The 22706-nt window shown below is 33.8% G+C and overlaps 3 protein-coding genes across 6 annotated transcripts in view; 1 reads left to right on the top strand and 2 right to left on the bottom strand.

Annotated features, from left to right (window-relative positions):
• Positions 1–6882: 6882 nt before the first annotated feature.
• On the bottom strand, positions 6883–10694 carry LOC109535859. 2 transcript variants are annotated; one of them, XM_019901874.2, is made up of 4 exons: positions 10475–10694; positions 10260–10413; positions 9966–10205; positions 6883–7127 (listed from the first exon to the last, which is right to left on the bottom strand). In XM_019901874.2, the coding sequence occupies exons 1-4, from the start codon at positions 10613–10615 to the stop codon at positions 6907–6909; spliced, it is 756 nt and encodes a 251-aa protein (XP_019757433.2). In that variant the 5' UTR covers positions 10616–10694; the 3' UTR covers positions 6883–6906. The 2 variants fall into 2 exon arrangements, with proteins under 2 accessions (XP_019757433.2, XP_019757432.2); XM_019901873.2 differs by having other exon boundaries at positions 6885–7145.
• Positions 10695–18249: 7555 nt separating this feature from the next.
• LOC109535911 lies at positions 18250–19559 on the top strand. Of its 2 annotated transcripts, none has more exons than XR_002171774.2 (5): positions 18250–18851; positions 18911–18997; positions 19052–19150; positions 19239–19362; positions 19420–19559. XR_002171774.2 is itself a non-coding variant. In XM_019901953.2 (5 exons), the coding sequence occupies exons 1-5, from the start codon at positions 18680–18682 to the stop codon at positions 19509–19511; spliced, it is 564 nt and encodes a 187-aa protein (XP_019757512.1). In that variant the 5' UTR covers positions 18257–18679; the 3' UTR covers positions 19512–19559. The 2 variants fall into 2 exon arrangements, 1 of the variants encoding a protein (XP_019757512.1); XM_019901953.2 differs by having other exon boundaries at positions 18257–18851; positions 19052–19140.
• Positions 19560–21175: 1616 nt separating this feature from the next.
• LOC109535910 (E3 ubiquitin-protein ligase RNF216) overlaps positions 21176–22706 on the bottom strand; it is a 9523-nt gene continuing 7992 nt past the window's right edge. For both annotated transcript variants that reach the window (XM_048669784.1, XM_048669785.1), the window contains 2 exons: positions 21718–21797; positions 21176–21593 (listed from right to left, as the gene is read on the bottom strand). In XM_048669784.1, coding sequence (XP_048525741.1) covers positions 21502–21593; positions 21718–21797 — 172 coding nt within the window. In that variant the 3' untranslated portion in view covers positions 21176–21501. The remainder of the gene's footprint in view (positions 21594–21717; positions 21798–22706) is intronic.

Below are 22706 nucleotides of genomic sequence, written 5' to 3'. Positions count from 1 at the left end.
TTTTTGGCAATTCAAGACAAAACCAAATGTGGAGCCTAACTAGTGAAGAAAAAATCGTGACCTGTCCCAACTGCATAACTCCGGCAAGAACTCAAGTCACATTTGTAAACCAAAGCATAACGTTTCCACGATTTGTGTTTCAAACGATCAGTATCTTCCTGTTTCGTGGCTGTTTGAGGAAGATTTGCCATGCAAAGCACGTCTGCAGGGCTTGTGGGGCATTTTTATCACTAACTGCAGTCTAATCACTTGAATATACAATTTTGGCATGCAGAAATATTCGTCGTTACTTTTTTCTATTTCCCTTTAGAAATGTGAAAAAGTCTCGTTTGTCGCGTCGTATTAAATTTGACTCTTGCAATGTCCACATTGATCAATCTCCTGAACTCCTAACGGAAAAATATCGTTCCGAATTGACGGCGAGCCAAATAAATATGGAAATTGTCCCTTTGGTTTTTCAGGCGGATTTTTTATTTGCATTTGGACCGTTTGGCTGCTTTTTCTTCATTCGATCACACAATTTCAATAAACGTAATCTGACCACATATTTTCAACCTGCCAATATACCCATAACATTTTGCAGCAAATAACATTTAGACAAACAAGAAAACAAGTGTGATTTTTAACATTCAACTTAAAAACTCTTAAAATCGGGAAACTTTTGAGAATTTGGTTGAATTGAAGTGCTCATTTTATCTCCCGAGAATCTTTCTTTGGCTTGCCTAAATAGTTTTAAACCCAACACGCTTTAAATCACGAGAGTTTCAAAGTTAGGGAGTACGCCCCTAAAAACATTCAAATATCCTCGTCTCAGTAGCAACATCACCGGAAGACTGAAGTGATTTGTATTTTCAGTCCTGCCAAAAATTTTTTTTCGTCAGTTACAAGCAAAACAAATTGATTTTAAAGGTTTAAACCAATAAATCCAACTTCATTCAGTCTGTAATTAAAGATGTTTAATTTCCAGGAGAAAACCCGTTTTTTGACGAATTATAATTGCCTAATTATGCGGCAAATAATCCCAATTAAGTCCCGAAAAATGCCCATTTAACGTTAGCAATTCGATTCAGCAAAATTGCCTGTTTCTTAATGGCACCATGAAATTATACGGGCCATTTTCTCTTTCTTCCAATGCTCTTTCTTCCAATGTAAGATAGAAAAAACTTTTCATTCGTTAGATTGTGTTTGGGTAGTTTTTTTATTTGCTGGATTTATCGAATGGACTTAACTTAAGGCAAATCAAAATTAATTCCTGGGTTTCAGTCATTTATTGTCGGTGTATTTTTCAGTGTATTTTTCCACCATCATCAGTTTTTATGTGTGGCGTTGTTGCTACTTTAAGCCTTTAAGGCATACATTTTTATGAAAACATGATCTATTTTTGAAAATGTATGCCAAGGCTTAAAGTAGCAACAACGCTACACATAAAAACTGATGATGGTGGAAAAATACACCGAAACGTATTTTAATTGATAAATAGAGACAATAAATGACTGAAACCCAGGAATTAATTTTGATTTGGAATTGAAACACAGTCAGGAAAGTATGTACTTAACTTAAGCGTAATAAAATCGTTGTTCTCGTTAATTCAACCATATAATTGCTCATATATATATAATCTTTATTTCCTACAGAAAAAGGCTGTCGACCCAATCGGTCTTTCTGCCCATTGCTCATTTTTCTTGTCTATTCACAATGAAAAAAATGCATTTAATTTATATCCTTTAGTGGACTTTCGAAACAATAATAAATTTTAAGGTAAAAGTTTCTAGTTTTTCCTGACTTGGCAAATTTAACAGAATCTATATTTTTACAAATTTTTGCAATGCAGTGCGGCATTGAGCTTGTTGTTCCAACAAAACATAAATAATTTCCAAAAAAATGTTCTGCTACCAAAAAATACTCTACAATATTGGAAACTAGAAGGAAAAGTTATACATGTACATTTAAAGGAGAAAATTATTTTAAAAATTAATTGATTTTTGGATGCGACATGAAAAATGCTCCCCAAATAATTAATAAAAAATGATTATCCTCAGATGGTCTCAAAATGTTTTATCCTTAGGAATTTGTCAGTGTAGCGAGCACACTATTTAATAAAATTATCTTCATTTCCGCACGTGCGTTAACAAACCGAGAGAATTTATACACCCAAGAGTATAAATTGCGTTTGCGATTCACTAAGCAAATTTCTAAACCAAACAAGCGAACTGAACGAGCATGAGATGTAATTGTCGGTGATTTTAATAAAATTCGCATCTACCTTTATTATCCTTTGTTCCCTTTTGCATAGTGTTCCATTCAGATTTTTTCCCTTCTAAATCACTGTCTCAAGCAGCAGTTCGTTCTTGGTGCCGAAGAAGTTTGGAAAGCAATTCTCAATTATTTATGCCATGAATCGGCAATTACTCGAGAAAGTGATAATGTGAAACATTTAGGGCAGATTTTGTGAACATTCCTCTAGCCAGGAAGGAATTTCACGATGAAATTCTGCTACAGCAAATATTTTAGCTGCTCTTACAAGGCTAAGCAAGATTAAAGAAAATGTCTGTTTGGTGTAGACAAGCCAGTGCTTTCAGCTGAAAATTCTCTTTAAAGAATTGGATGAAAATGTATTTTAACAGTCCTTCGGCTAGTCATTAATCAACCACATTAAGCTATTTTGTTCAATATTTCATTTGTACACAAAAATGTGTGAAGCGCCAACGTATAAGAAAAAAAATATTACGTTTAAATACTGTAATTCCTTAATAAAAATACAAATCAGATGCAACCACGAACATTAACACTTTGCCGATGCAAAAATATTAAGTATGAACAATAAAAATTAGTCCAGACAAGAACAGTTTATGTTATTTTACACAAGGTTTTATTGTTGAATCTAAGTTTTTTAAACCTCCTTTTAAAAATTGTATTCAAAATTTTAATTTCCACGTGTAAATGTTGCAAATTGCGCTAATTTTCTTTATTTGCCATTATGAAACCGGAAATACCTGGTTTGCCTTTTTACGTCTTGACCTCGAACCATCGTAAAATCCAATTTAATTATAAATAGGGCGATTATCCCTTGTTAATGTTAAAAATAATCACACAAATTAAGGTCTTTTAGAGAGAACATATCCAATCAAAGGTTCATTTCTTGTGTCTAAGCGGGCCAATCATTTTTTCTAACTCCAAAAATTGTGGGTCCGCTTAGCCACTAAAAATTTGCCTTTAGTTAAAAATAATATAAAATAAACTAATTTAAAAAAAAATAAAAAATTATGATTAGTGCTTCTTACATATAAATACATTAGTTATATTTCAAGAATAACCAGATATTTTTGCCTTTTCTGGATGTTTTTTTTTTAAGTTAAGTTTTAGTTAACACACAACGCAAATTAACATATTTTAGGATCAATCTGTATATGAATTAATACATGCCTGCATGAGTAAATTACACTTTTTTATGACTGCAAATCCTCGTTGCAGAATATTTTGTCCATTGTCCAGTATCGGTACACATCTGTCTTTTGTGATGAAAAAATGCAAATATTTCCAAAACCTTTAGAGATCAAAATTAAACTTATTGCATAAAAAGTATCAAAATCTTTGGAAAAACTTTAAAAAATTTATAGGAAAATACAGGGCGTTCTATTTCAATTAAGCGACCTCCGGTACAACTGAAAGGTATTTTTTTATATATTTTAGATGCAGAGGTCAGAGCAGCTTCAACGAGGCCGGAATGTTTTGAAAATTATTTGTTTTATTATTATTTAAATTATTATTTTGAAAACTGTATTTCTTCTTTCTCATTTTCGTAAAACACCCTGTGTAGGCATAAAACCCTAGTTATTGGCGTTAAAGCACTTAGAATAATTACTTAAGCCGTTACATAATTACACTCTTCAATTGCAAATTTTTAAATCAAATTGATCAAAATTTAAATTCCTGTAGTTTGATTGGAAAAATCCGTTTTCGGTTCGATTTACATCTGATTCTTTTCATGTTAATTTCACACGGATCCAAACATTTGGGTGCGCATTTTTTCATAAAAAATCCTCAGCATTTCCTGCTTATTGCCGATCACTTTTCATTCTTTAGAAAGCCTCCTCGGTGAAATAAAAAAATATATTTGATTCGCATCGACATCTTGGCGTGGGTAGAAGGAAAGGTTTATGGCTGATCGAAAATAAATTTTAAATTGAAGCATGATTTCTTTGTTTCATCGGAATAGCGCTTCGGCTTTGTTCCCAGTTATACGGTGTCAAAAGCCTTGATCGAACGTACTTTTGAAGAAAACCGGTGAGGTTCTGTTAAGGATATCGAAGACTTACCAATGAAATACTGATTAAATAGACTAGGGATCCAATAGTGCTTTCTGCCTTTGCGTATTCACGTGTACAAATTTCTAAATCTGCTAACTGTTATATTAATTTGCCGAGTTTGATATATTTTTTTGTAATTTGTAGCCTAATTATTTGGCTATTATCCCAAGGGCAACAAACGGTGATTTTTTATTTTCCATGCCAAATAGTGGAGAAAACAGACCCACTTTTACGTTTCTTCGAGAAAATCAAGGAAAGGAATTCGAAATCTAGTCAGTTCTTTTGAAACTGCGTGTTTTTTTGCACAATTGTATTTTTGAATCATTATTTTCTCGTAGAGATTAGAAAAATTGCAACAAATCTACTAATTGCTGTGCGATTTTAACTTTGTTTTTTTTTATAAAACGTTTTGACTTTGCGCTACTCAAAAGCTTACAAACACAAAAGAAATTTCGTATAGTGTCGTGCCCAAATGGTTCGGCAGAACAACTAAGTAAGTGCATTAAATTCTAAAAAATGTCGAAGATGAAAACGACTTTAACTAGAGCAACTGCTGACAAACGGATGCCGTTTCAAAACGATTCACAAGATTTTGGCTTTAAATAAAAAATTACGCACAAAGTGCCTAAAAACTGATAAAAACCTGACTGTATTTTGCTCATTATTGCCATGAAGAGTAGCGAATCAACATTTATTTCACTGGAAATAAGAGCCAAATAAGTAAACTATAAACCCAAATGAAAACTATTTAAATCGGGTAATTGGTACCTTGAACTGAGTGTCTGTTGAAGTTATAGAAAAAAATACGTCTGATTGCTGAGAGTTGATTAGTTCCATTGTGCTTTCAGTTTAGCAAGGGGGTTCTTGTGAAACGGAAGCGCAATTATCTGGTTTCCGTTGATGGTTTCCGAGTTATGTAAGGGCAAGAAAGTTCAATTTGGTTCGGTTATGGGAGATGAAAAATCCGTTTTCTTAAATATTGCTTCAATACTGAACTGTGATAAGAAACAAAGCATTAAAAATAACATTAGTTCTAAAATGCAATGAAATAAGCATCAAAAAACTTGCATGGAAGGAATAAAGGTTAAATCAGTGGATTGTCACGGGTCATCCAATTTCTATGCTTTTCCTATTAGAGCATGCAAAAATAATTTTCCTAACTGCATTTAAAATCCGCAAAATTTTGAAAACCAAATACTTTTGGAAAACATAATCTGACAAAATTAACTTTGAAGAATTATCGAAATTGGGGTTTTTGTTTGAAAAAGTGTATTTTTTTCTTAATAGGCACGAATTGTAATTACTCTAACGTCTGCAAGAGTTATTTTTGAAAAAAAATATCAAATATTTCAAAAGCCGTTAGATATACATAGATATAGGTATGAAATATATTTATAATTTCACGTAGAATGCTCCATTTAAAACAAGCTATTAATACCAACTTGTGCGGTCTTCTTCAGTCAGAAAATTCTCGGACACCCTGTATAAGGCTTTAGATATTTAGGTGACGAATTTTGTGCAGATTTCTTGGTCTTTGTGAGTTTGCAATAAAAGCGTTTCTATTTTTTCACATTCTAGTGAGATCAAGCTTTTTGTATAATACGATATTTTCATATATGTTCTTTTGGTTCAATTTGAGTGATGGCAATAAATTTAATTACAATTTTAACAAAACTAACTTTAAACAACCAAGGGGACAAAATAATCCATTGAATGACCCTTTTTAAACACCTGCCAATTATTTATGTTCAGCAAAAATCACACACTCTCCAAGGCTTACTTTCAGCTTATGCTCGTATGCAGCAATAAATGGTGTACGTTCCCGTAAATGTTTAATAGAAATTGTTAATTAAACGAGATAACATAAGCTATCAAGCAAATCGACGCCATTTGCTGGGTCATCGCACAAATGAGCATAGAAAAGTTGGCAAGGGTAAACACGGTCGTAGTAATCTAGCTGTAAAGCAAATAAGGACTTTTTCACCGACAGAAAGTGGGATGAATCGTCGCCCCATCGCCCTACAACGATGTGGGTAGAAAATGATTTTTGCAACATCAAATTTCAACTTTTTGTTGAAAACCAAGAATAAAAATTTTAAACTGGCACTGATGGAAATTAGAGCAGTTTTCCAGACTGGCGCAGTGATCTTGATAAGAAGCAAAGAAGTAACCATAAAAATTAAAAACGGTAAACTCGAACTCACTGCGACTTACCTTGCCAGCAATCTGTTGAAAAACTTTGCAAAACTTCACATAACTGCCCAACAAATCACTTGGAATGATCACAGGGAAAACTTCCAAACTCCATTAACAAATGATAAAACTCCGCTAATTCTTTGGCGCAAAAACTGTCCACCGTCGGAAAATGACTCGAACTAGAAAAAAACCGGCCGCAAAACTGATGTAGGGCCGCCGACGTCGACGTCGGTTTGTAACTGAGCGGCGTCTTCTGGAGGCGTCGCGACGCTGGATGTACTCTGACGTGGATGCTCAAGAGATAGAACTACCAGTTGGAGAATCACATAATCTGCTACGGGAGATGATCGCATTTATAAACAACCAGTAAAAATCAACAACTTTTTTTTTTTGAAGAGTTTATTCAGCATGGTCGGTAGACGCCCAAATAGTAGTGGCAGGTGGGGCAAAAATGATAAGTGTTCCTGCACGATTTCAAGCAGAAAGGCAGCAAACAGCAGGGCCAGCAGAGGCAAACACACAGAACTGCCGATATTATGTAGGACAGGTTGGATCTTTCAGTGTGAATGTCCGATATCACGATTGTCCGACATCGGGGACAGGAAATATAAAGCGGGTTTGGCCCTAGAGAATAGGAATCAGCTGAAAAAAATATAGTTGCACTGTTAAAAGAAACTGCCACAAGTAGTCCTGAAGCATGGCACACATTGAGCTTCAAAAGCCAAAAAACCGAAATTGTATCTCTTTATTAACGGCAGTGGCTGCTGGTAATTTTAGGGTTTTATTGCAATTTTTGGCGAAAAACAGTCAAAAGTAGTATCTGATCATAATGAACTTTACCTTATTTTAAAAGTATTTAAAAATATTTTGACAGCTCACATTTCGTAATTATCAATAATACACAAAAACCGAATCTCTCACTTAATTATTTTTTAAGTAGAACTTGCGTCCCGTAACCCAGAAATTCCTTAAAAAGTTCGATTCGCAACAAGCAACCGACATTATTCTACTACTCAATTTAATTCCCTTATTTTGCCTTATTTTTGTTCTTAATATTAGCATTCTTATCTACTTACTTAAACATGTTAATTCAATTTTTGCTATTAAAGACAGCTCAAAATGGACATTTACCAAAGTAAAAAGTAGTTTACGTTCATTCCGGCAAATTATTTAAAACTGCTTAAAGAAAAATCGATTGATAAATAAGAAAAATTAATGAAGAGTGGCTTTTTATGCAAAAATGTATCTGTTAAAGTTTTAAGAGCTTTAGGACCTGTTGCAAATTAGAGTATTACTCTTTTTTTCTAAAGACGTTAGGGAGACGTTAAAAATTTTTTTTTATAAAAACAAGCCTTATTTTTTTACCTCCCCTGTATACTTTCGAGAGATACGTAGAGGTACTTAACGAGCATCCTGTATATTCAAATGATAGTAATATTAACAGGCGTTTGGAATTAATTAAACCGGAGTTTCTCTACTTTTGCTATAAAAAGCCACTTTACACATAAAATCTTTTCATATTAATTTAATTTAAGACCACTTCAATATTACATTATGTACTTATTTATTTTTATACATGCCGTTTTTCACTTTTACTTTACCATGTTTCTTGGATAATCTCATCATTTTCTTCTACATTTGGTCGAAAAAGTGTTGGCTTTTCTTTTAATAAAATTTCCAGTTACTTTATTATTATCACGTGGGTGCAAATGCGGTTATTTCTGGCTTAGTTTTTTAATTTAACTGATTTAAATTTATTACATTTTTTATAGTAAGTAAATCGTGTTAGTATACACTTGTTTACTTACTGAATCATGTAAAATTTGTATTAAAATTAAAACAATACAACTTTGGCTATAACTGTTTGTTACTTTTCACGTCAAATTACAAAAAAACGACATTTTCAAGTTGTATTTTCTTTCTTTCAAGACTTTCTCTGCGTTTGTTATCAAAAGCCACTTCTCATTATAAAAACGAATTATTTATACTTATTTTAATTAGTAGAGAGGTAAAAATGTAAGTATGTAATACGAAGCAGTTGCGTTCAATATTACTATTAAACTAATAAATTATGCAAAGATAAGTCAATTTTGTGAGATCCTACAGTAAATCTAAAATATACCTCTAAATTAAGAGCAGTGGCGGCTCCAGGTCGTCTCCCGATTTGTTTTAATTTTGCAAAACCTAAATTTTCCAGCAATATCATCTAATAATTGTCTACCCTGTCCTTGTAAATTACATTTTATTCTAACTAATTCTTCAAACTAATTAAATTAAAAACTACTTTAATTGAAAATACATTTAATAATTTTGAAGAAATTGGCAATACCTACACATAAAACGGAATCGCTCACACACAATATTATTATAATTTTTAAAGCATACTCGTTGCGCGGTAATCTGCTACAAAGTCGCGCAAAAATTCAATATCGACAAACAACCGATACTACTCGTCTACTCAATAAAGCGATCGGCGCTGGCCTAAATGCAGCAAACCCTCCACATAAACGGCGGCTTTGTTTTGTCAGGTCGAGGGGATCGTGAGTGTAGCTTATTCTAATGGCCGACTTCACTTGTGTGTTTTGCGCTTTAGGTTTGGTTTTTTCTAATTTATTTCTAAGCTAATCCTAAGTATGTTGAAATACGGTGGAGCCCGTGTATGAAGTACACGCTTTTGTGACTTTCCAACTCCAGTAATCGGTACTTTAGGTATAGTGAATGTTTTCCATAATACATTTTCAACTCCGGTTATAGGAAAATTCCAGATAAAGTGAACAGAATTTTGCTCACAAAAGTATGCAAATTGCGTTTATTTTTGCGAATTTTTTGCAGTTCGAATTTGTCGTTGGGCGCATTCAAACTCGGTGACTTTAAAGAAAAACACATTTCAGGCTGATTTTTTTGAAAATTCACAAACTTTGAAATCGACGCCATCATCATCTGAATGTGAAAACCCCATCAAACTAATATAAAATATATTATCGATTATCGAAGCGAGAAAATATTTAAAACTTATTAACTGTTTATTAAGTAACCTGTCAAAGAAAACGGCAGTTATAAGAGTTTGTCTTGTCTCAGCAAAATGTAATTAGAAAATGCTTACTAGTTTATGTATATTTAAGTCATTTTCCAGTTAATAAACCAATTTAAATAAAATTGATTAAAAATTGACTCAAACTGCTAATTTTTCGAGTTTACCATTTTCGAACTCTACTCAAAAAGTAATTTAATTAGATCCCCTAACACCGCGATCGATGCCCAATTTAATAAATTGGTACAAGGAACACCAAAAACTGCTAATCAAAGCTTGTATAATTTCATTTTAATTTTGAGTGTTTATCTGTGTTTATTGCTGTATTTTCATTCTTTCTCATAAGATTTTTCGCCTTTGACTCAAAAATAGCATCTTGCACCAGCCGCCACTGCTTTGAAACCTAAGCAAAATCTACTTTAACGAATTACCTGAAACTATACTGGGGTTTTCGTCCCAGCCTCCATGAACCTCCGCATATGAAGGAGGAGGTTGTCGAGTGATAAATGGAATAGAAGGATAAGCATCAGAGGCAAAGTCGCTGAGGGCTGGGCCCAGTTTGAGGACCGTCGAATACGAGGGAGGAATGCGCTTCACACTCTTTTTAGAGCTCACTTTCTTCAGAAAGATTTCCCCATGCATAGCATTGGTGGAGTTTACTAAACCTCCAGCTAAAAAGCCGCCTTTAGTGGGCAGTTAGAGCAACCTCACCTCGAATCATGCACCAGGAGTCCGCACCAAATACACATCAGCCTTAGGTGTGCCAAGATTAGGCTGTGAGCTGGTCAAACGACTCACATCGGGTTCGTCGATTGATGAAGCGTCTGTAAAATTCCGTGTCGAAGTTGTTGGTTCTTGAACATTCTCTTCAAGCGTTATCTATCTCCAAAATATAGCGACAAACTGAAAGCTGAAGTTCAATGTCTCAGATTCCACTCACCTCTTCATTTTCATCGCTTTGCGGTTCTGAGCTTAGGATGTTTGGCTCAATTGATGTTGTTAGATCTGTGCTGTCCACCACTTCTGAGGTGCTCGAAGTGGATTTTCCAATCTCGTCATTGCTGTCTTTTTCATTGCTCATCACTCGATGGAAATTTAATCATTATTTCGACCGCTCGACAAAATCCGAATGTCACTATCACACAACATTTTTAATCCATTTTGTCAGATTTTTGAAGGGTTTAGTATACAAGGGGGTGTAAGACAACACGTGTACGTGTGAAAAAGTACAGATGAGAGAAAGTTAAAAAGTGAAGTGTAGAAGAAAGAAAGAAATTCGCTGAGAAATTGAAGGAGAAAGCGGTGAGGAGAATTGAAAATGGACGTAAGAATTAACATTCAACAACAACAAGAAATGAAAATAAAATTGAGCCATTGAAGCAACCAAACTAAGGTGAATATTATAACAGATTGCAATATAACACACAGAAAAGTTTGTTAAGATATAAAACAAGGTTTTAATTAAGGTGAATTGTGAATTTTTTTGTTGTCTTGAAAGTTAAAAAACCATTTGCAGGTAAAATTAACCACCAAAAGAAAATATCCCAAAGAAAAAGCTCTAAAAGGGACTCGCCTGAAACTCGCCGACTTAACAATTCCATGACTAAAAGAATATATTATAATTCTGTAATTTCATGGGCTTTTGTAAAAATCAAGTATCATTGATGGGTAGTTTTACAGTTTTTATTAATACTGTTTTAAAATCAGATAGAGGGACAATCTTGAGAATAGCTTTTTGTCGATTTTTTGAAAATGTTTACAAAAAACCCCCAAACAGGACAAATATAAAGTGAGAAAAAATACGGGATTTGGGTGTGATTTAAATGAAATTTTCGAAACCTTGAGAGTTAAGTACCTTTTACAGGGTGTTCTAGTTTGAACGTACTACAGAGTTTGGATTGAAAGCTACGAATTTTTTAAAAAGCGCTTACATTTGAGTGAATAGTTCCATTTGTACACTTGCGTTTTCCAAGTGCGCAAAAATCAGAATTTAGCGGCAACCGACTGAAATTTCCTAAGGCTTCAGAGTATAAAGTCTTCTATAGGGTGTGCGAGTTTGAAGTTGCTATCCTGTCGGAATTAAAAGTGGCGATTTTGTAAAAAATCGCGCAGTTGACTGGATACGCCCATATCTACACCTGTGTTCACACAGTCGTCTAAAATCAGGTTTCTTTGCGATTTCAACAAAAGTTTCCAGTCTTTAAGACCCAGGTATCTTCTATAGGCCCTGCGAGTTTCATCTTACTATCTCGTTCAAATTGAAAACTACGAATTTTTCATTATTTACTTATTGTTTTTATTTCTTTATTTTAATGTTTAAATTTCACTTAATCATATTTTGATGTGGTATGAATAAAATTTGTTAGAGCCCCAGATTTAAGTATCTTCTACATGGTGTACTAGCTTGAAGTGACTACCCGTTCAGAATTGAAAATTAGGAATTTTAGAAGAAGGGCGTACAGTTAAGTGATTAGTCGCATTTGTACACTTGCGGTTTCAAAATGAGAAAAATCATATTTTAGTGCGATTTTCAAGAAATATTCTCTGGTTCTGACTGAAAACCACAAATTTTTCAAGAATAAGGCGCTTTTGAATGAATATTCTCTTTTGTACACCTGCTTTTTCAGCAAGCGCGAAAGAATCGGTTATTATATCAAGGACGTTTCCTAAAGCTTCAAAATCCAGTATCTTCTATAGGATGAACCAGTTTCAAGTGACTATCTGGTAAAATTGGAAAATTACGACTCCTGATAGAATAGCGTGCGATTAGTCAATAGCCCCATTTGCTTACATTTGCCCAGTTTTTGTCTACATTTTCCAGATGGAGAAAATTTAAAGTTTAGTTCAATTTTAACACAATTTTGTACATTTTTAGAGCCAAGTATCTTCTATCTACAGTATGTGCGAGTTTGAAGTTATTATCTGGCCCGGAATGAAAACTAGGAATTTTTAAAAATAACGTTCAGATGAATATTTGGTCTAATTCATACACTTGCGTTTTGGTCCTGGAAAAGAAGCAAGTTTTAGCGGGATCTCAATGATATTTAGAGGTTCATAGTCAAGTATTTTCTATGTGGTGTGTCAGTTTCAAGTGATTATCTCGTTGGGAGTAATAAATACGGATTTTCTAAAGATCGCGCAATTCAGTGAATATTTTCTAGTACATCAGCGTTTTCAAACCCGGGCAAAAATCAGGTTTTAAAATCATAATAATGACGTTTTTTACTGTTTCAGGGCCAAGAAAATACTATCAGTTATACAAGTTTCAAGTGACCAAGTAGGTCAGGATTGAGAATTTCGATTTTTTTAAGGAGAACGTGCAGTTTAACCGCACTACACATTTGCACATCTGAGATTTCTGAGAAACATGAGCACGCCTGAGAAAAAATCATATTTTAGTGCGAATTGAACGAAATTTTCTGGAGCGTCAGAGTCAAACATATTTTATAGAGTGTGCAACTTTGAAGTCACCATCACTTCCCGAGTGCAAACTATGAATTTTTATAGAAAGTAGAGTTAAACAAATAGTCTCACTTGTATACCAGCGTTAACAAAATGGGTAAAAATCAGGCTTTAGTGCGAATTAAATAAACTTTTCTAGAGGTTCAGAGCAAAGAATCGTCTGCAAGGTGTGGGAGTTTCAAGTTGCTATCTGGACGGTTTCGAAAACACGACTTTTTAAAACAGACACACGAAATCAGGTTTAATTGCGTTTAATTTCGTATAGTTCCAGGTGAAGCAAAGAAAACTGAAGGTGAAGAAAAATTAGGATAGAGAGACGAACGTTTTGCAAATAGCGTGAAAGAAGATAACCAAGTTGAGTTAACATTGGGATCAAAATCAGAAACATGTGGAATCTAATGCATCTCTAACTCAAAGGATCAGATGGTTTATTTTAAAAGAATCGCAAAACAGCAGTACGATCGACAAAATTAAGAATTTTGAAATTTTCTAGGTCTGTTTTTGGTAGTGAAAATAAGATGGAGCGAGCATAATTCAGTTAGTAGTTGTTTGATAAGAAATCAGGTAAAAAGAAGAAGCAAATCACGAAAATTAAAGAATGAAAAATAAAAGGCAATCAAATTTGAACAGATGGGAAGAGATATATATTAATTAATTAATTTTATAAAATACAAGTAGTTTCGGAAAAACTCTGAAGCCATATGAAACCTTAAATGCATTTTTAAGGGACAGCTCAAGTACGACAGCAAAGTTATTCTAAAATGAACATAAAAAAGTTATCTTGCTGAACCACCACTTCGCCTGAAATTAGTGTTTTTCACATAGATGAAAAAAATACTTGTTTTAACTTATTCTAAACTTTTTTTTAATTTTCTTTACTAATTTTTTTTTGTCTGCTTATCGAAGTTCAGAAATTTTAGAACATGGTCTAAGCACGTTTCGCATGTCAACTTCTGTTAATACACAAACTATCGGCTTCAAAGGAAATAGGCTTTAAAAAAGCATAATTTCACAAGATCATTGAAGACAACTGAAGCTAAGTATTAACTCCGATAAACTTTCATGTTGGTGGCGCATTGTCTAACTGTTCTTGAAAATAGTGGCTCCATTTGGATAATCTTAAGTTCGGAATTCTCACCGTTGAAGCTATTTTCACATCAATTGAGGTTTGCACTTCATTGAACTCCAATAACTAGTTGAAAGTATCTTTATCCCTAAGCACACTGTTTTCACATTAAGGTTTATTGTCAGGGCTCTATTGAAAAATACTGATAAAAAATTAAATGATACATAGAATATCATCAGAATGAGTCTGAAGTTCATAAATTAGTTTGCCGAAATCTCACAAGTAATGGAGCTGCAGGGCTTTCAATTCAAATTGTTAAAATAATTTTTAATAAATATTTTATTTGCTTATTTATTAGTACACCATTGGTGGAAAGTAATAAGCTATAACTTTTTTACTTTTTGTCTTTACTAGCCAACAATACACAGAACAAAAAATGCTATAAAACCACACTAAAAATGCATTTTGTGCAAAAAAATCCCTGCGGTAAGAAATGATCCAAATGATTGCATCCAACGTTTCTGAATGCAAAACGTGTAGGTTTACGATTGAAACCATTGCAATCGATTCCCCAAATTTTCTCTATATTTTTTATTAATCTGTAATCTTTAGACCAATATTTTCCGTTGATAATTTACTTTTCTCGATATTTTAACAATATCAGTTAATCACTGTTTTTATTGGATCATTTTAGGAAAGCAAGTATTGGGCTGGTGCGGAAAGAACGTTGTTTTTGCGGCTCAAACCGTCCCTTGATAAAGACGAGTTTCACTGGGTTAAAGTGTTTTTCATTCGCCGTTTTGGGGAATTTCTTGAGTAATTAATTTCCGCCTTTACTTTCTGCGTTAACTGAGAGTAGTAGATTTAGCCAAGTCATGGACCCTCTGATGATAAAGCTGCTATAAGTAAAGTAAACAGTAAAGCCTGAGCTTAAAACGTTTGAAATAAAATTGGAATGAAGATTTGCTATACAATAATAAAAAAAGTCTTTTTCTCTTTCCCATCTTCTAATAACGATAATCATATTAGTGTGCTACTGAATAAGGTGTAACATTCTTTCCATATTTTTCGTTGCAACCTTTTTCTTTTTTGGTTATTAATTTTTGAGCGTTTCTGCGACGAGTATTTGCTTCTTACAACTGTTTCTTCCAGTCTTTGATTTTTTTCTAACATTTTGTACAGCTGCGTTTTCAAAGTGGAAAAAATCATAATTTAGTGTGATCCCAATGGCATTTGCCACATTCTCAGAGTTTCTAGTTTATTTTCTATAGGATCTATGAGTTTTAAATGTGTACTTAGTCAGGATTGAAAATAATGAATTTTTAAAGAATAGCGTGCAGTTGAGTTGTAAGTTCCATGTGCACACTTGCGTTTTTAAAGTGGCAAAAAATATTATTTTAGTTAAATGTAGATTAAACTTCCTGAAACTTTAGAGTCAAATATACTCTATCGGTTTTGCGAGTTTCAAGTTGATGTCTGGTCCGGATTGAAATCTACGAATTTTCGAAGAAACGCTTGCAGTTGAGTGAATGCCCCGTTTCAACACCTGAGCTTTCCAAGTGATCAAAAATTAGGTTTTAGTCTTCTTTCAATCACATTTGCTTCAAATTTAAGTAAATAAGGTAGAGTGCATCAGTTTCAAGTGACTGTCGGGTCAGGATTTAAAATCACTAATTTTTAAAGAAGAACAATCAAGTGAATATTTGCATTTGTACACCTGCGTTTTTAAAGTGGGAAAAATTCATAATTTAGTGTGATCCCAATGGCATTTGCTACATTCTTAGAGTCAAGTATATTCTACAAAATCTATGGGTTTTAAGTGAGTATCTAGTCAGGATTGAAAATAATCAATTTTTAAAGAAGAGCGTGCAGTTGAATGAATAGTCCAATTTGTACACTTGGGTTTGCAAAGAGGAACAAAATCAGACTTTATTGCATTTTAAATGATTTTTTTTCGGTCTTCAGAGTCGAGTACTTTCTATAAGGTGTGAAAGTTTCAAGTCACTATCTGGTCAACATTGGAAAATGCCTATTTTTAAAGAAGAACGTGTAGTAAAGAGAATATTCTCATTTCTACACCTGCGTTTAAAAAGTAGGCAAATTCAGGTTTTAGCACAATCCAGATGAAATTTTCTAGAGTTACCCAGTAAAGAACCTTCTATAGGACGTGCAAGATGCGAAGTTGCTATATAGTCCGGGTTAGAATTCCATTTTTTTTTAAGAAAGGCATGCAGTTGTAGAAAATAGTCCCATTTGTATACCTGTGCTTTAAAGGTGGGAAAAATAATATTTTAGTATGATGCCAATGAAATTGTTTGAAGCTTCAGAATCAAATATTTCCTATAGGTTTTGTGAGTGTTAAAGTTAAAATAGGTTTTGTGAGAATTTTTGAAGAAGTGCCTGCAGTTGGATGATTAGCCCCATCTCTAAACCGATGTTTCCAAAGCGATCAAAAATTAGGTTTTAGTCTGATCTCAATTGTATTTCATGGATGATCATCCGTGTCAAGTATCTTCTATTGGGTGTATTAGTTTAAAGTGAGTTTCTGGTCAGGTTTAAAAATTAGGACGTTTTACTGAACAAAGAGCGGTTGAATGAAGAGTTCCAGTTAGACACCTGGGTTTTTATAGTGGGGAAAAAACATATTTTACAGTAATCTTAATGGCATCTGCTAGAGCCTCGAAGTCTTCTATACAATTTATTCGTTTCAAGTGTTTTTCTGGCAAGGATGGAAAATAATGAATTTTTAAAGAAAAGCTCAGTTGAGTGAATAATCCTATTTGTATACTTGARTTTTCAGAGTGGGAAAATCACATTTTAATGCGTTTTTAATAAAATTTACYCGAACTTTAAAGTCGRGTAACAGCTATTGGGTATATCAGTTTTAAGTTACTATCTGCTCAGCATTGGAAAATGCGCATTTTTAAGGAGCGTGTCGGAGAGTGAATATTTACATTTCTACACCCACGTTTTCAATGAAGCCAAAAATCACCAAATTTAGCACGACGTTGATGAAATTTCCTAGAATTTCGGCATAGATAATCTTCAATAGGGTGTGTAAGTCTCCAGTTGCTATCTAGTCAGGATTAAAAATTATGATTTTTTAAAGAAGAGCGTGCAGTTCAGTGTTGATTCAAATGGTCGCATTTGTACACTTGCGAATACAATGTAGAAAAAATCAGGCTTTTGTGCCATTTTAATAAAAAAATTCTTCTTCAAAGGCTTCAAGGGCTTCAAAGCCAAGTACCCTCTATAGGGTGTACGAGTTTCAAGTTACTATTTGGTCAGAGTTGAGCAAAGGCTCAGATGAGTTTTACAGGATGAGCAAGAAGCGAGCTTCAGTGTCATTTGATTTAAACTTACAGGGTTTAAAGAGTCAAGTGTCTCCTATAGGGTGAACGAGTTTCAAGTTGATATCTGATCTATATGGACATTTTTTCAAAATCTGATTATCCAAGCCCAAATTGTTTATTAAAAATTTCAACGGCATTGATTGGTTTTGTATTTTGTTCTTCTAGGCTTCAGAGCAAAAACGAAATAATTGATGAATTCAATGTTCTCAGCCTGTATAAATGCCTACCACTGATTCTTTGCGGTAAAAACGTAATGAATTATGCTATTTTTCCAAATCAAAAAGTGAACGGTTTTCGAAATACTAGTTGGTTAAAGGTTTTGAAAATTAAGTTAGAGCCAATTGAATGCACACATACTCAAACATGTGGTGTCTTCGGCAAGTTGTGCGTCCAAACACCCTGTATTGTCTTAAATGCTATAAACAGTGGGGTTCAAACTAATTAAAATCCACCCGCCAAAAATAAGGCTCAATTTAGAAAGTCCAAGTCTGAACAAACATTTGATATCTGCTAGACCAAGCTTCACACTTTTGATTATTTGGTAAAATAATTAATAAATTCGTTTGCTGTTGAAATTGTTTCGCAAAAATATTCATCGCACACGAAACAGCCGGAAGAAATCGGAATCGAAATAAAATAGTATTTTACATTAAAGAAATTCCATTGCAACTGGTGTTGCAAATGTAAAAAATCAGTCGAATTTTTTATCGGAATAGTTCCAAGGAAAGTTGTTCATTTGTCGCAAACAAACACAGTAAAAGCGGCTCCAATTTTGGTCACTAGTTCTGGGACATCCGGTATACGACTGGGTCAAAAATCTGTTGCARTAAATTGTCAAATAATGTGGAGTTTTGCAACTGATTCACGTCATGTTTTATTRGCTTTTATCCAAAMCTTAACAATCAAGGGCGAACTTCGATAGTCTTCTTCAGGGRCGCGAAGAARTCGGCTTRTTTATTTTTCTACCAAATTCTTAAAAATKAAATTAAACCAATTCCAGCTACGATTAAATAATCTCGCTTCCGTCCATTATTCTAATTAGCACTTTTAYCATCTATAAACTGTTAAATAATCATATCAAAAAGTGTCTTCATCAGACATTATCATCTGGATTTCTCATTCCTTGYCGTAATTCCGATAAATAAAGTCAATTTGACGGTTTGGAGGCCGTCAATATCATCAATTTTCAAATGCAAAATTAAAAAATCGAAATCGCTTCACCACAATGTCTCACCTGCTTCGCAAGAAACGGAAGAATTGTTGAATGGACGCGTCGCTCGTCTGCCAAATATGTGGTGAAAAACTAGCGTTTAATCCAGAATGTCCGTGCACTTTGGGTGAGCATCTCATCCGGAAGCATCCCAATGTTGAAATGACCCATTTCTCGACCGAAGACTTGTGCTGTTGCAGTTCTTCCTCCAAAAAATTACCCCCATGTAAGGATCTTCGTCTAAATACAAGGGTGTTCTTATTTTACGGGGTGCGATGGTTTCAGGTCCCAGAACTGGCTTGCCCTGCAGCTGTGAGACTTTTGCTAAACCCAAAATCCAGTTGACTCCCAAGTGCGTTTTCAAAACTACAGGTGGGGATAAAGTAGCTTTTTAGTGAGTAAATGGAGAAAGTTGGGGAATTTCAGTGGAAACATGGAAACCAGGACCTTTAAGGGTCATGTGTCCTCAGTGCGCCAATCTGGACAGGCCCTGCATCCGAAGGCAGCGAAACAGAGTAAGTTGAAGTAAGTAGGTCATCTGGTGAGTGTGGTATTGTCCAAAATATCCGAACGATTTAAAAAATGATCCGTTCTAATTGAGCTTTGGTTCCAGGTGGCATATTCTCCATTAGGTGCGCTTTGCTTGTTGGTCTGCTGGCCTGTATGCTTCCTGCCGTTTCTGATGCCTCAGAGCAGCCAGATTCAGTTGTTTTGCAAACAGTGTGGGGCGTTTTTAGGTAAAGTCACAATTGAAGAATGGTCAATTCAACCATGGCTAAATAAGCGCGTTTTAGGGGAATACGATAGAAAGTCTGGTCGTATGCAATGCCCGCCATGCCCAGCCAAAGGCCAGTACAGTGTGAACAATCTTCCTCCTATATGTTAACGTTGATAAAGAACTAATTTTACGAATAGAAACAAAACTTACAATTTTTTTTTATTTTTGAATTGCAAAACACTATTTTAAAACACACAATCCACATTACGATAACTGTTTTCATATAAATGTAAAAATATTCGCTTTTTGAGTCTGGGGTCACAACCAGCTCCTAATGTTATGGCAAGTTTAAACATGTTCTATTTCACATTTATCAGTCTTGAAGTTAGGAACACTTTTGCGTCTTCAGGCACAACAGTTTGAGCATCAACTAAGTGAAATAATAGTGACTTGCTGGAAGTGCTTTTGAAATTCTGGAATTAAGTCATTAAACAAGCAAGCAGTTTCACTAGTACGAAAAAAAAACGTTAATTGAAGCGCACAATCTGGTTCAGCAACGTTTTTATTGAATATTCGCTAAAAACTTTGTACTAAAACATATGAAAAACTATTATAACCAGTTCCTAATATTACTACCCGTTTAAACATGTTCTATTTCCCCAATTGATACAAAAACATTTTTAATCAAAATTGAGAATCTGTTTCAATAATCCTTAAAGTAGAGCGATCTACAAAGAGATAAGCATAAGACTGTTGGATCACTAAACCAAACCTAAATGCTTCATTAATGAAAATTTCCAACCCACTTAAGGGTTTGTACACAATTCTCAAAAGACTATCAGACCAAGAGTTGATTTGGTACTTGGCATCCAAAACCAGATATACAACGCTTAACGTTGAAGTGTGAAATAACTTGAATTCTTTTGAAATGTATGGTGAATGTTTCATCTATGAGGAGTCTGTAGAATTAAATTATTGATTCTAATAGTGATAGGAAAATTGGCCGCAATAGCGGGGTTTAGTGCAATTTTTAGAGTTTTTGAGCAAGAAAAACTATTAAATATTTAGCACTCTCTGAACAGTAAATCTTCTTATACGCATTAAAAAAGTGTTTATCCTCGCAACTCAACCATCATTGCCTAATAAGCCAAATAAGTGAATCTATTCTCGGAACTCTAAAAAATTTTGCTTGCTTTAAATAGTCGCCTGAAAATAAGCTTTCTAATAATATGAGCTCAAATAAGCTTTTTTCCTTGAAGCTAAAACATATTCATATTTATGAAAGTATATGTATTATTACCTTAAGCACATGATCAAAAAGGTACTGAGATTTTTAAGAAAAAACGTGGCTCCGCTGATATTGATGGTCGAAACTCTTTTTTGAAATATTGAAAGAATGGTGCGATCGATTTTTATTAAACACTGTAAATTTGTTCCGATCAAAAAATCATGTTTTGATGAAGCAAGCGAGTTCATTCGCTTTTGGCAAGTGAGGAATTCTGGAGTGTCTTGGTATAAAAACCAATCAAACTTTTTCTTTAGTAGCTGGAATCAGCTGATCATTTTTGAGTTGATGCACCAATCCTTTTTGGGCTCTTTCTAAAATATTGTCGCTTTCATAGCTATTGCGCAAAAAACGTTTCTGTTTGCTTGGTGTTAACAATTTCAGATAAAACTTAATTTAAGTTTTTTAATGTAAAATTATTTATTAACTAATGAGTCTCAATTTCTCAGTCGACAAGAGAACAGAAATATTTTTTCAATAACGGAGGACAAAAAAATCAAAAGAGGATTAGTGCATCAACTCAAAAAATTCACATGATTTCAGCCGCCAAATAAAAAGTTCAGGTAGCTTTTGTACCAAGACACTCAAGAATTCACCACTTGTCCAAGCGGATGAACTCGGTTGTTGCGTCACATCATAAGCCTTACATACGAACAAATTTACAGCGAATTTAATTAAAATTCAACTAAACTTTGTTGCGATATTTTTGCCTAGTAAAAGTCAGGCCAGAGCGTCTTCGTTTGATCTAAAGAATATAGCTGTACCCTTTTGATACTGTGTTTACGGGACACCCTGTATGGACAAAAAGTATACAAAAACTAAGTAATTTATACTCTCCTGAAACAAAAACTAATTCAAATTAGCTCCGGTCTTCTAGATACTAGAACTAGAAAAGTTCTTGCGTGCGAACTGGCTGGAAGACATAACTGGTTTTCCTTGGGGGATGCTCTGCTTCAATTTTGCGGCTAATTAAATAATAATATATTATAGTTAGGAAACGTGCGGCTAAACTCTTCTAATTAACACTGAGTTGGTTGATTTCAGAATAAGCGAAATCTTTAGTAGGATCAGACTTAATAACAACATTACCCAATGCACGTTTGGCACTTTCCACGTGTTTTCTCACCCACTCTCGATTGATGTCAGATTCATCACGCATCAAGTCACACCTAAAATATGAATACACTCAAACATCGGTTTCTTTCAATAGACAGTTTTCACTTTTTTTAAATGTTGATATATAGAAAGTAGCTATGGCAAACATTACAGTGATATAATTTTTTTTGCAAAAAAAGTTTCTAATAATTTTAAATTGTACATACTTTCCTGACTGTGTTTCAATTCCAAATCAAAATTAATTCCTGGGTTTCAGTCATTTGTTGTCTATATTTATCAATTAAAATACGTTTCGGTGTATTTTTCCACCACCATCAGTTTTTCTAAAATAACCGAGAGTTAAAAAAAAATTTCCTTAATTTAAAAAACAATCACAGTTCGTCAACAGCCTCATCATATCACACACTAAAATTGCAACACTTTAAAACATTCTAAAATTAATTATGCCTAACAGGTGATTGCAGAAGATTGTCGGTATCCGATCTGAAATTCATAGCATTGTTATGTTTTTTAATCTGTATCATTTCATTCAGATCGGATACCGACAATCTTAGCTCAGTATATCATACATTAATTAAAAGAAATAAACATAGAATATTAACTAACACCCGGTATATTGAAGAATTTTGCAAACCAAAAATAATATTCTCAGAATGCAAAGAAAAATAGCTGAAAGTAAAAGAAATCAATATAAACATTATTTCGCTTTGTGTCCAAAAGGGACAAAATTAATACTCCAAATGCCAAGGCTTAAAGCAGCAACAACGCTACACATGTAAGTAAAAATATTTAAGTATCTGAACAATGAATTCTAGTCTCTTCCCAAATTTGATTGTCCTGACTAATCATCTGTTAGGCCTAATTAATTTTAGAATGTTTTAAAGTGTTGCAATTGTGATGTATTTTAGTGTGTGATATGATGAGGCTGTTGACGAACTGCGATTGTTTTTTAAATTAATGAA

The sequence above is a fragment of the Dendroctonus ponderosae genome, unplaced genomic scaffold (assembly GCF_020466585.1).
Source record: "Dendroctonus ponderosae isolate FM_Combo_2020 unplaced genomic scaffold, Dpon_F_20191213v2 Dpon_F_20191213_9, whole genome shotgun sequence".
In the NCBI taxonomy this organism is placed as follows: Eukaryota; Metazoa; Arthropoda; class Insecta; order Coleoptera; family Curculionidae; genus Dendroctonus; species Dendroctonus ponderosae.
This window is presented reverse-complemented; position numbering and strand designations above follow the sequence as displayed.